At 40.9% G+C, this 12,657-nt stretch overlaps 1 protein-coding gene and 1 pseudogene across 4 annotated transcripts; one reads left to right on the top strand and one right to left on the bottom strand.

Annotated features, from left to right (window-relative positions):
* Window positions 1-2,233: 2,233 nt before the first annotated feature.
* LOC134286410 (uncharacterized) lies at window positions 2,234-4,986 on the top strand (annotated as a pseudogene).
* Window positions 4,987-5,057: 71 nt separating this feature from the next.
* Window positions 5,058-12,010, bottom strand: LOC134285432 (uncharacterized). 4 transcript variants are annotated; one of them, XM_062846133.1, is made up of 4 exons: window positions 11,561-12,010; window positions 11,412-11,501; window positions 10,873-11,360; window positions 5,058-6,079 (listed from the first exon to the last, which is right to left on the bottom strand). In XM_062846133.1, the coding sequence occupies exons 3-4, from the start codon at window positions 11,254-11,256 to the stop codon at window positions 5,066-5,068; spliced, it is 1,398 nt and encodes a 465-aa protein (XP_062702117.1). In that variant the 5' UTR covers window positions 11,257-11,360; window positions 11,412-11,501; window positions 11,561-12,010; the 3' UTR covers window positions 5,058-5,065. The 4 variants fall into 4 exon arrangements, with proteins under 4 accessions (XP_062702117.1, XP_062702116.1, XP_062702115.1 ...); XM_062846132.1 differs by having other exon boundaries at window positions 11,412-12,010; XM_062846131.1 differs by having other exon boundaries at window positions 10,873-11,501.
* Window positions 12,011-12,657: the final 647 nt, after the last annotated feature.

Below are 12,657 nucleotides of genomic sequence, written 5' to 3'. Positions count from 1 at the left end.
GCATAGCTTTTCCGATATCCAGTTATGCGTGTTTGTTTGAGTTTTTGGTTAACGTTGAGATAGGCCGAACGAGGGGGCTATGCCAACGAAGCATCCCGATACCCTATCTCAGAATTCTGGTCACTTACAAAATTGGTGTCTTTGACAATGTTGTTTGGTAGGTCAAGGGCTTACAGATGGTCCACTTGTTTCGAAATTTTTCCACAAGGAAGCGCAAGTTACACATTTGCAAAATTATGGAAATGAATGTTTTTTTTTTCGTAAAGCAATCAAAAAGCTGTAATTTAGTTTTCTTTGAACATATTTAAGTCAAGTCAAAGGTTTTTCAAAGAGCTATATATCAGTCATAAATGTGCAAAATTTCATTTCATTCGGTTCACTAAATCATGAGATATATCAGTTTAACGAAGAACACTCAAATATGAAACATTTTACTAGAGTCGCTCCAACTTCATGTAAAATTATGCAATCGAGCTCAAATTTGTACCATTTATAGCTAATTAGTTGTGCAACTAGCAGATAAAATTTGAGAATATTCCCTACACATTATAGAAAGTTACAGGTTGCTGAATATATTAGAGATAATAAGTAAAAGATACATGCTTCTACTAATTTGCAACTAACGCCGTCTACTGACAGAATCCTGAACCAATCAGCTAATCAACTGAAACGCCTTAATAAACCAAACAACATTGCGGAAGAAACCAACTTTCTAAGTAATCAGAGTTCTGAGATATATGGAATATAATAATTAATTTATCGTCAGCGCTACCTAGTGGTGGAATTTTGAATCAAACGGCCCATCACCAGTAAAACCTTGGCTGGCCTAACAACTTTGCCAAGTATACCGAATATTTAAGTAATCATGGTGCTAAGATGTACGGTATGGAAATTTCGCCAGTGCTACGTTTTGCTGTCTGTGATATCTGTCATACCAGAGACAAACAGACGTAACACTGATGAAATGTTTATACCAAATATCTCATCATCCTGGTTACTTAGAGAGTTGGTGTGTTCGGCAATATTACTTGGCTGGTCAAGAACTAACAAATGATGAGCCGTTTGATTCAAAATTCCACCAAAAGGCAGCGCTAGTGAGCAAACAAATATTATATTCCATATATCTCAGGACTCAGATCACTTAGAAAGTTGATGTCTTCGGCGATGTTGTTAGGTTGGTTACGACCGCTCAGTTGATTAGCTGATTGGTTCAAGGTTCTGTCAGTAGGCGGCGCTAGTTACGAATTAATTGAAGCATGCAACTTTGATTTATTATTTCAAATATATTCAGCAAGCTGTAACTTTTTCAAAAATGCACCAAATATTCTCAAATTTTTCCTGCCAGTTGCACAACTAGTAAGCTATAAACGGTACAAATTTGGGCTCGATTGGATAACTTTACATAAAATTGGAGGAACTCTAATAAAGTAGTTCATATTTGAGTGTTCTTCGTTTAATTGCTATATCTCTGGATCAAGTGAACCGAATGAAATGTGACATTGCACAATTATGACTAATACATAGCTCTTTGAAAAACCTTTGACTTGACTTAGACACGTTCAAAGAAAACAAACTTACAGCTTGTTGATTACTTCACGAAAAAATATCAATCATTTGAATGATTTTGCAAATGTGTAACTAGCGCCGTCTAGTGGACCATTAACTGTAAGCCCTTGACTCACTCAACAACGTTGTCGAAGACACCAACTTTCTAAGTGATGAGAGTCCTGAGATATATGAAATTTAGAATTTGCCGTTTATCCAGCTTTCCACGCTCGCCATAATGGCGGATGCTATAAAATAATTTGACAATATCTGTGCCCCAGTTAACGCAACGCCTTATATCGTCCATAGCAACCTTTGATAAACACATTTTTCCTTGTCAGTGAAAAACAAATTAGGCAAAAGTTTTACATTTCGTTATTGTTGCTAAATAAAATATAAATTGTGTATTATCTACCTCGCTAACCGTTGAAATAATTACTCGTAAGGTAGGCTAAAATTATTTTATTGATATTTATTTAAGTTCTTTGAATATTTCTTTAAAAACCCCAAATTTTAAAGCATGCATCTTTGTTCTAGCCAGATCATCATATTCAGTAAAAGTTCGAAGACTTCATCAAGATGATTTTGAGCGTTACAAAGAAAAGACGACTCTTGTTGGAGGAGTTGATCCCTACAACATGAATTTTACAGCCGACGACTTACCGTCGATTATGACAGAATTTTCGAGCACCTTATCACAAAACTTTCGTTTCGTACGGGAAACATTAACCGAAACTTTAAATCGCTGGACGCATACAAATCCTTTCAAGCTGGCTTCGTGAAAGAAGTGAAGGGATTCAAGAGTCAGGAAGTGTATGTAGTTTCCGGAAAGGTATGAATGAAACAGATTAGGATAAATTGCACAGAAACAGAAAACAACGGTTCTGTTTTTTACTGCTTCTAGAAACTCGAAAGTTCATATGTCTTTATATGTACTACAGAATATTTTACTCATCTGTTTTGATATTAACAGGTTCTCCACAGCATGCGTGTTAACGAAGTACCAGCTGATTGTTGGATCATTATCAATGATTGTGTATCTCAAGACTACGAAGTTGGTTCTATCCTGGCAGCTCACTGCGACTGTACTGCGGGAGCTGGTGAAACATGCACTCATGTATCTGCAGTTCTCTACGCCTTGGCTTACGCAAGAGAAATCTGCCTTGGAAAGCGGGTAAATTATTACTTTTGGAACGCTCGTTTCTTATGATCATTAAAAAAATACTATTACAGTTGTCAGTTACTGATTTGCCGGCGTATTGGACTCAACCAGGTGGTAGCAGCGCGAATGAAGAGCTATTTAAACCGATCGATGAAGTTCACTTCGGGCGAAAAACCGAATCTTCATGCTGTTTGAAGGATTATGATCTAGCCAAATCAGATGAAGACTATAAACAATTACTGAAAGATATCCAAAACGCAGGCCACGATGCTGTTGTATCTAAAGCGTTTTTTAAAAGTACGGAGCTGCCTCATGAGGACCAAGAAATAATGTCACAGAGACGTCATATCCTGTCACTTTCCATGAACTCTTTTTTTGATGAAAATAACGAAATCAAGCCATTGGAAGAACTCATAAGCATTGGTAAAACCATTGTTTGGAAGATTAATGAGCCAAATTGTGCAATAATTGAAGAATTGACACGGGACCAGCACGCGGATCCATTATGGTTTAAGATGCGATACGGAAGGATAACTGCTTCAAATTTTGCTAAGTGTGTGAAGACCAGTGTTTCGAAGCCATCGAAAACTTTGCTCAGATCAATATTTCTCCAAAACGAAGGACAAAATATGCCCGCTACTTTACATGGAAAGCGCAATGAGCGGCATGGTGTTGAAGCTGCTCTTCAAGCTTTTCAGCATAACAAACACACCGATCTTAAATCTAGAAAATGTGGTTTGATAGTATCCGACAAATATCCTTATTTTGCTGCCACACCCGATTATTTGATAAATTGTTCGTGCTGTGGCACGGTTGTTGTGGAAGTTAAGTGTCCATTTAAATTTGATTCATTGTCTAGAGAAGAAGGAATTGAAGCGTTATTGAATCGTCAACAACCATATTTAAAGAAAAATGTCGATGGGAATTTGATGATGAACCCTTCACATGAATACTACTACCAAATTCAAATGCAAATATTTTTATCTGAAGCAGCTTATGGATTTTTCGTTGTTTGGGCACCCAAGTTTACATTATTTTTCAAGATTCGGAAAAATGAACAGTTCTGGAATTTGAACGTTCCAAAAGCTGAAAAATTTTTTACTGATGTTCTAGCTCCTGAAATTTTAGGACATCATTTTTCAGCTATGTATAAGTGAACGATAAGCAAAATAATTATAATGGTTTAGATGATATATTAGTTAAGTAGTATAAGAAATTCCTGTTATAAATAGACTACTTAAGCTATGATTTTGCGTGTTTACTGTTTACCTTTATTTTTATTGGGCACCTATTCACATTATTAGTCACAGTGTATTTTGTTCATCAATTTAGGTACGTTAAGCTGCTTCTACTGCGTTCGTTTTTGAACAATGCATCTACGCATTTGTGCTTTTGAAATTTTAGCAAACGATCATATTTGGTTTTTGTTGAAATTAGTTGCTTAATGTTTTGTATTTTTTATATTTTTTTTTTCTTAAACAAGGTTGATTCTATCTGTTCTTTTGAACAAGGTTGTTCATTACCAAGTATATTTTTTCCTGGTCCCTTTTTGTGATGCTGAATTTAATAAGTGGTAAAATCACCTCGGTGCTAATAAGGCGTCTTTTATGTATATTAGCGGGACATGCTATATAGTTAATGAACAGCTGCTCGATAAGTTTAGCAGACTAACGGAAACTATTTGGAATCGTTTGTTAATGTCGTAATGCTATATGTATCCCTTTTGGAACGGAGTACAATGAAGTGAAATCTCCATATAAATGATGCAATTTTGGCTCTCCAGAACTCATTTATTAAAAAAAAAAAAACAACAATTATTTTTCCTCATATGAAAGAACTACTATTTATCTTTCGATTTCTAGCTTTGACTACCCAGATAAATCGTAAATAAAAAATATGTGACAGATAAAACTTTTGCATGTTTTACGGTTATTGTTTGCTTTTTGTTTGCCTTGTTGTGGTAAATCTCATAGGCAACGTAAATAAAAGTTTGTTTGCACACATGCAAGTATAATTAATGGCTGAATTATTGAAACAGTTTACATCACAAAAAACAAAGTCTAAGCAGATGAAAAAAATATGGAAAAATGTTACCACTCAACATCACAATTATGCTGGTTCGTCACGAAAGAGATATGGAGATTAAGGTATGGTGTCTGCCGATGTGTTCCAGTTCATGGAATATTTTCAAATGGGTTATGTGTGTGAAAAAAAGGCGACGATAATTTATAAAATTTAACGTAACGTAATATTTGAGCGAACAGTTATAAAATTAACATTGGGACATGAAACTTAAAATGAAACATGTTTATGAATAGTTTATGTACATAATTCTTATTGTATCCTACCAATCACTTTTTATCTAATTATTGCTGGACATAGATTAAAAATAGCACAACAAACAACAATAATCATGTTCAGTACGTTTTGTCCATTGTGTTCGTGATTCATGACCGTTATCGGTACCCTTTTGCTAAGTACTTCGCTTTTTTGCCTCAAACTTCCAATGGCCCTTTCCACTTCATTCCTGACAGACGCCAGTGCACGGGTTCTTTCGACGGACGATGAGCTCATTTGCTTACTTTTTGATGCTGAATCAGGCACTTTCAACAGGGCACCTCTATCCTGGACAGCTTTTCTTACAGTGAAGCCCCGGTCAGCCAGTACAACGTCCCCAGCTTTGATGTAATTCATGAATCCTGATTGTTCTGTGATATGTTTATCCGACGTCCTTCCTGTGTACGGTCTTGATGCGTATGATATGGAGCCGAATGGTGTAATTCCTACTAATTCCTTGAATGTATAATGATGCTTGTATGAGCTGTACATTTTAATAATGGCGTCCTTTACTCCTGGCTTTTCGGTGAAAACTTCAAAGCAGTCCAATATTACTGTGATCGGATCTTCAAATACATTTCGGTATTTTTCTGGCATATTACTTTCCAATACTTCCTTTTCAGGCCATTTAAGGAGCCCTCCGAGCTGCACGTATAACGAATAGAGGGTCGAATAAAAATATTTCGTTATTGTCGTAGGACTAACTTGATACAAATGAGCCAGAGTTTTAAAGCACAATCCAAGTCTCAAAAACATAAGCACCATGACAAATGCTTGTTCTTTCGAAATGGTGTCCGAATAGGAAACAATTCCTTTCTCGACGAAGTTGTAAACCGTCTTTAAAGTGGAATACGTTGGCAATCCAGTGAGATGCTTGACCTGCGTATCTCGACCTTCAAATGACTTCACATCATATTTGAAGGACTTCAAAATTTTTTTCTGCTTTGAAATTACTTCCTTCAATTCCGCAATCTCTTCATCTTTTTCTTTTAATTTATCTTCATAATGTTTGATCATATCGTTTGTACTTGAGTTCTGTAATAAAAAGTTTGTATAATATTTTGTTTGCAAACAGCTAAGTTCCACAGAGAACAGACGTCCAAGCTAGAACAAGTTTTCTTTCAAAAACTGTGCAAGAACTCGAATATGTTTAGCGATGACACCGCCATATAGCAAGTTGCTTCATATTCACCACTGTCTACAGCATGGGCACTATGCGATAGCAGCGCCGCTTCGGTGTTGCTACATGTGCTGTCATTTCAAATGATCGTTACATTCCTTAGGCAGACAGTTTTGAAACTGGACTGGTTGTCTGTTCTCTGTGGTCATTTGAGCCGACCAGAAACTGGCGCTAAAATGATTGTATATATGTATTTGATTATTTTTTCTGAAACATTTTGTGGCGTATCCAGTATAACTGTCTTGCGATGAAGGCAAATTTTATTGGAATCGTTTATGGCATTTCAGTTGAACAGAAATTAGGTTAGGAGGGGCAGTTGCCCCTCTTTGTCCGGCTTATCTCCGCCAATGGCCATTCGTATTACCAAAATCAAACAAAAACCGTGGAAATATTGCAAGTTTATTTCACACTTTCGCCCGTATGTTCAATTGTCTTCTATATTGAGAATGGGATTAGGAATACTGCACAAAAACACCAAACGATACAACATATCGACGGTGAGATATGGGCATGTGCGCTAGAACCAACATTATCAAAGTTAAGGGGTTATATATCTTGGGAGCCCGAAAGAGTGGATCATCTTCATTGTTATTTTTCAAACAGGCTTAATCCCAAGAAACATAACTAGCTGAATAACAGTTTCTTAAGCTATAGTTTGCTTAAAAGTGGAATATATTGCAAAGAATACATACCTTACCTTACCGGTCAGGCTAAGGCCGGGGTGGCCTCTGCTGTACATAGTAGCCGCCTCCATTCCACTCGGTCCATGGCTGTATGTCTCCAGTTCCGCACTCTGCGTAGGGTCCGCAGATCGTCCTCCACTTGGTCGACCCACCTAGCTCGCTGCGCTCCACGTCTTCTTGTACCGGTCGGATGACTCTCGAGAACCATTTTAGTCGGGTTGCTATCCGACATCCTGATGACGTGACCCGCCCACCGTAGCCTCCCGATTTTCGCGGTATGGACGATGGTTGGTTCTCTCAGCAGCTGATGCAGCTCGTGGTTCATTCGCCTTCTCCAAGTCCCGTCTTCCATCTGCACTCCGCCGTAGATGGTGCGCAACACCTTCCGTTCGAAAACTCCAAGGGCGCGTTGGTCCTCTGCACGTAGGGTCCATGTTTCGTGCCCATAGAGGACCACCGGTCTAATCAGCGTTTTGTAGATGGTTAACTTCGTGTTACGGCGAACTTTATTCGATCGTAGAGTTCTGCGGAGTCCAAAGTAGGCACGATTTCCTGCCACAATGCGCCTCTGAATTTCTCTGCTGGTGTCGTTGTCGTCGGTCACCAGTGAGCCCAAGTACACGAATTCTTCAACCGCCTCGATTTCATCACCGTCGATATGAATTCGGGGTGGCGGGCGCGGTAATTCCTCCCTGGAGCCCTTTGCCATCATGTACTTTGTCTTCGACACATTAATGACTAATCCGATTCGCCTGGCTTCACTCTTTAGTCGGATGTACGTTTCCGCCATCGTCTCAAATTTACGAGCAATAATATCAATATCATCGGCGAAACCAAGCAGCTGAACGGACTTCGTGAAAATCGTCCCACTCGTGTTTATCCCCGCTCTTCTTATTACACCCTCCAAAGCAATGTTGAACAGCAAGCACGAAAGACCATCACCTTGCCGCAACCCTCTGCGAGATTCGAAGGGACTCGAGAGTGTCCCTGATACTCGAACTACGCACATCACTCGATCCATCGTCGCCTTGATCAACCGTATCAGTTTATCCGGGAATCCGTATTCGTGCATAATCTGCCATAGCTGATCTCGATCGATTGTATCATACGCCGATTTGAAATCGATGAACAAGTGATGTGTGGGTACGTTGTATTCGCGGCATTTCTGCAACACCTGGCGGATGGCGAACATCTGGTCCGTTGTAGCGCGTTCACCCATGAATCCAGCCTGATATTGCCCCACGAACTCTCTTGCAATCGGTGATAGACGGCGGCATAAAATTTGGGAGAGTACCTTGTAGGCAGCGCTCAGTAGTGTGATCGCGCGATAGTTCCCGCAATCCAACTTGTCGCCCTTTTTGTAGATGGGACACACGATACCTTCCATCCATTCCTCCGGTAATACTTCCTCCTCCCAAATCTTGGTAATGACCCAGTGTAGTGCTCTCACCAGTGCTTCTCCACCGTATTTTAGAAGCTCGCTTGGTAGTTGATCTGCTCCAGCGGCTTTGTTGTTTTTCAACCGGCCAACCTCCTCCTCAATCTCTTGAAGGTCAGGGGCCGGAAGTCTTTCGTCCTGTGCACATACTCCTAGATCTGTTACCACGCCACCTTCGGTACTTGCAACGTCGCCATTGAGGTGCTCATCGTAATGCTGCCGCCACCTCTCGACCACCTCACGCTCGCTCGTGAGAATATTCCCGTGATTATCTCGGCACATGTCGGCTTGTGGCACAAAGCCTCTGCGCGAGCGGTTCAGCTTCTCGTAGAACTTTCGTGTGTCCTTAGCGCGGTACAGCTCTTCCATCGCTTCGCGATCTCGTTCTTCCTGCTGGCGCTTCTTCATCCGGAAGACTGAGTTCTGCCTGTTCCGCGCCTGTTTGTAACGTGCCTCATTCGCTCTCGTACGGTGTTGCAGCATTCTCGCCCATGCTGCATTCTTCTCGTTTTTCAACTGTTCACATTCGCCGTCGTACCAGTCGATTCTGTGATTCGGAGTCGCGAAGCCTAGTGCTGTAGCCGAGGTACTACCTATGGCGGATCGGATGTCCCTCCAGCCATCTTCAAGTGTAGCTGCGCCAAGCTGCTCTTCCGTAGGTAGGGCCACTGCTAACTGCTGCGCGTAGTCTTGAGCCACTTCTCCGTTACGAAGTTGCTCGATGTTGAGCCGCGGCGTTCGACTTCGACGCGTGGTGATAACTGTCGAAAGTTTTGAGCGCATGCATACAGCGACTAAGTAGTGATCCGAATCTATATTCGCACTGCGGTATGTGCGGACGTTGGTTATATCCGAGAAGAATTTACCGTCGATTAGAACGTGGTCGATTTGATTTTCTGTTTGTTGATCGGGTGATCTCCAGGTGGCTTTATGGATATCTTTGCGGGGGAAGAAGGTGCTTCGGACTACCATACCACGGGAGGCTGCAAAGTTTACGCATCGCTGGCCGTTATCATTCGATACGGCGTGCAGGCTGTTTCGCCCGATTACCGGTCTGTACAATTCCTCCCTTCCTACCTGCGCGTTCATGTCGCCGACAACGATTTTCACGTCACGCGGCGAGCAACCATCGTATGTTTGCTCTAACTGCGCGTAGAACGCTTCTTTCTCGTCATCGGGTCTCCCTTCGTGTGGGCAGTGGACGTTGATGATGCTGTAGTTGAAGAAACGGCCCTTAACTCTCAACATGCACATCCTTGCGTTGATCGGCTGCCACCCGATAACACGTTGTCGCATCTTGCCCAACACTATAAATCCTGTTCCCAGTTCATTGGTGGTGCCACAGCTTTGGTAGAAGGTAGCCGCTCGATGCCCGCTTTTCCACACTTTCTGTCCAGTCCAACAAAGTTCCTGCAACGCCACGATGTCGAAGTTGCGGGGATGTAGTTCGTCGTAGATTATCCTGTCACATCCTGCGAAACCTAGTGACTTGCAATTCCATGTTCCAAGTTTCCAATCGTAGTCCTTATTTCGTCGCGTGGGTCTTTGCCGATTGTATCGAGTCGTATTTTCTCCTATGTTATTCGCAATGGGGATTTTTACGGGTGGCTTATTGGGCCTACGCCAACACTCCTGTCTCGCCGGAGGGCCATCGTGCCAGTTCTGTTTAACGTCCCAACCAACACTGGGACGACCACGCTGATGGGGCTACCACCTTGGATCTAGCTGGGCGTGGTGCAGCGTTTCTTACTCAGCCGCTGGATGCCAGAACAGACGCTGTTTGAGCCGCACCTCCTTGGTGAACAGACACTCGGATCGTACCTCCTCAATCTAGCTGAAGTCAGAAGGACAACAGTGCCCAGGCTGCACTACCAGCTAAGCACACAACTCTTAGCTGGCGGTCTTTGTCATCGCTTGACCCGTGGAAGCATGAGGTAGGAACTTGTGAGGACCAGAGCTATATTGGACGCTCTCCTTATCGACTCACCGTTTTGCAGCCCGCAAAGAATACATATTATTATCGATTATTTTATTGATGTTATTACTATACGCCTATTTTTGTTCGCGATGCCTTTCGGTGGTACACTGTCTAATTGATATGTTTTCAAAATTTACAATAAAAGATATTGGTTTTTTATGATCCCCGCTAAATATAGGTCGGAGTATTTTTAATTGGAATTTTGGACTGTTCTGGGTATCGTTGTCTATAAGATAGCAACGGCTAGTCTGACAAGGCTTGGAATAGCTCGTCATTTTGGTTTCATGGACCTTTTTCAAGCGATTACTTTTGATATGTGTTTTTATATGTGAGTAGAAAGGCGCAAATGCATATGTCCGACACTTTGGGCTATGTCAAGCCGGCTATTCCGACGTCACGCTTTGAGGGAGGAGGAAGGTTCAGTAAAGTATGGCATTTTCCCGTAACGTAATTTATGCGCGTTCCCTTATACTGAGAAAGCCATAACAGTCCAAATGTTAAACAATAAGATCCGATCATAATATGTGAATATATATGATATAAACTTACAGGAGAAGATTCAGCACGTGTAGGTATTGCACTAGTCACATTGCTATTTGCTTCACAATGATCATCAGGTGAGATTACAGTTGGAGATATATCAGCATATACAAGTTCATCATTGTTGTTGTGTTCCGACAAGAGATCTTCATCAAGCATGGACCAATCGACACTGGTATTTTCAAACTGGAAACTGGCATCATCTATTTCTGGTTCAAAAAGGATTAACTCATCTGTCCTCAGTTTATCCATGATTGTTTCACAGTCAACTGATATATTATCGTTGTCATACTGAACACTGTTATCATATACTTCAGACTCGAATATGATTGGTTCTCCTGTATCAAGTTCATCCATAATTGACTCGTGATAACCATCAGGCTCCTCGTACATTATAAAGGTATTAAAAGGATCAGGTTCTATCCAATCTGTCCGAGTATCAGATTCCAACAAATACGATTCATCCACAATTATTTCATTTTCTTCAAAAATGGGATCTGTAACGAGATTTGATAAATAGTTGTTGAAAATGGCATTAAAATACATACCTATGAAGTTATTGTGATCAGTTGTACTTTGACTTCGGTTCGGTATTTCTCCAGTGACTATTCTCGAATTTTCTCTTGAATTATCTATCTCTGAATATTGAAATGAAACTTATTTCTGTTTTACATACATATGATAAAAAAAGACTTACGATTTTTTGCAGCTTTATCTAAACACAGCTTAAGCGTAGGTATCCAGTTGGATTTGTTCAATTCACCCGGTGAAGCTGGTTTTCCTTCGAAATCAAACAAAATATAAATATAGTTTGGAAGCAAACGATATAGTTGATTTTAAAATGTGTTACCTGTATCGAAATGTTGACCGCATACGAAAAGTTTATCCAGCCGTTTCCCAACCGCACCAACTGCTTCAGCCCACAATTGGCATCGCACAGCATCGCTCGCGGTTCGCTTAGCAGGAAATCGGTGGAAACTCAATTTGTCACGACCACGAAAAGCCCGGCAACCGTCCACACAACATCTAAGTGGCATGCTTACAATGTTACGAATTCACTAAAAAGTCACTAGTTTTTAACACACAATTCACATTCCTTCATGCGAACAAATGGAGATTTTCTGTTGACATGGAAAAATGTGTTTATCAAAGGTTGCTATGGACGAAATAAAGCGTTGCGTTAATTGGGGCACAGATATTGTCAAATTATTTTATAGCATCCGCCATTATGGCGAGCGTGGAAAGCTGGATTGGTGGAATTTCTAATTAAACGATCCATCACCATCCATCGCAAATGGTTCGCATCGCAAATAAAAGTATTAGAAAGCAGATTTTTGAATCAGTTTAACCAGACGAACCACCCTAACATAACAATAATAGGGAATAGGGTCAACAATTGAAAATAAACTTTCTAAAACACAATATGTGTCTAAAAACTTAAAGCTGAAGCTTAAACAGTTTTGTCTTCGCAAATACGGCTCTGGACCCATTGTGCAGTGTGACGGCTGTATCACTTCCATCACCAAGCCACGTTTGTGTTGATGATGATGGCTTTCAGCCTCTTGTCTATTCATGTGCAGTTATAGCCGTGATGGTTAGAGCGCAGGATACTGTGTATTGAGCTTTGCAAGGATTTCGCGACGATCGTGCAAATGTTCAATCTTTGACAGCACAATGTTCACACACCCAACAACAAAGGAAACAGTGCATAAACAAACCGATTAGTCGAAACACCACCCCAAAATAACGCTCCGTTACTGGAAAACTGTAGCGGCGGCATCAACCAATGTATGC

The sequence above is a fragment of the Aedes albopictus genome, chromosome 1 (genome assembly GCF_035046485.1).
Source record: "Aedes albopictus strain Foshan chromosome 1, AalbF5, whole genome shotgun sequence".
Classification (NCBI taxonomy): Eukaryota; Metazoa; Arthropoda; class Insecta; order Diptera; family Culicidae; genus Aedes; species Aedes albopictus.
Note: the sequence above shows the minus strand (reverse complement) of the source record. Positions and strands in the feature narration are given on the sequence as shown.

Bases quoted from the DNA above. Each gene is read 5' to 3' on its own strand.
- LOC134285432 (XM_062846130.1), bottom strand. From the start codon at position 11,409: ATGTATTTTAATGCCATTTTCAACAACTATTTATCAAATCTCGTTACA. The intron at 6,080-10,872 runs GTAAGTTTATAT...TTTTTATTACAG, and splicing joins CACGTGCTGAATCTTCTCCT to AACTCAAGTACAAACGATAT.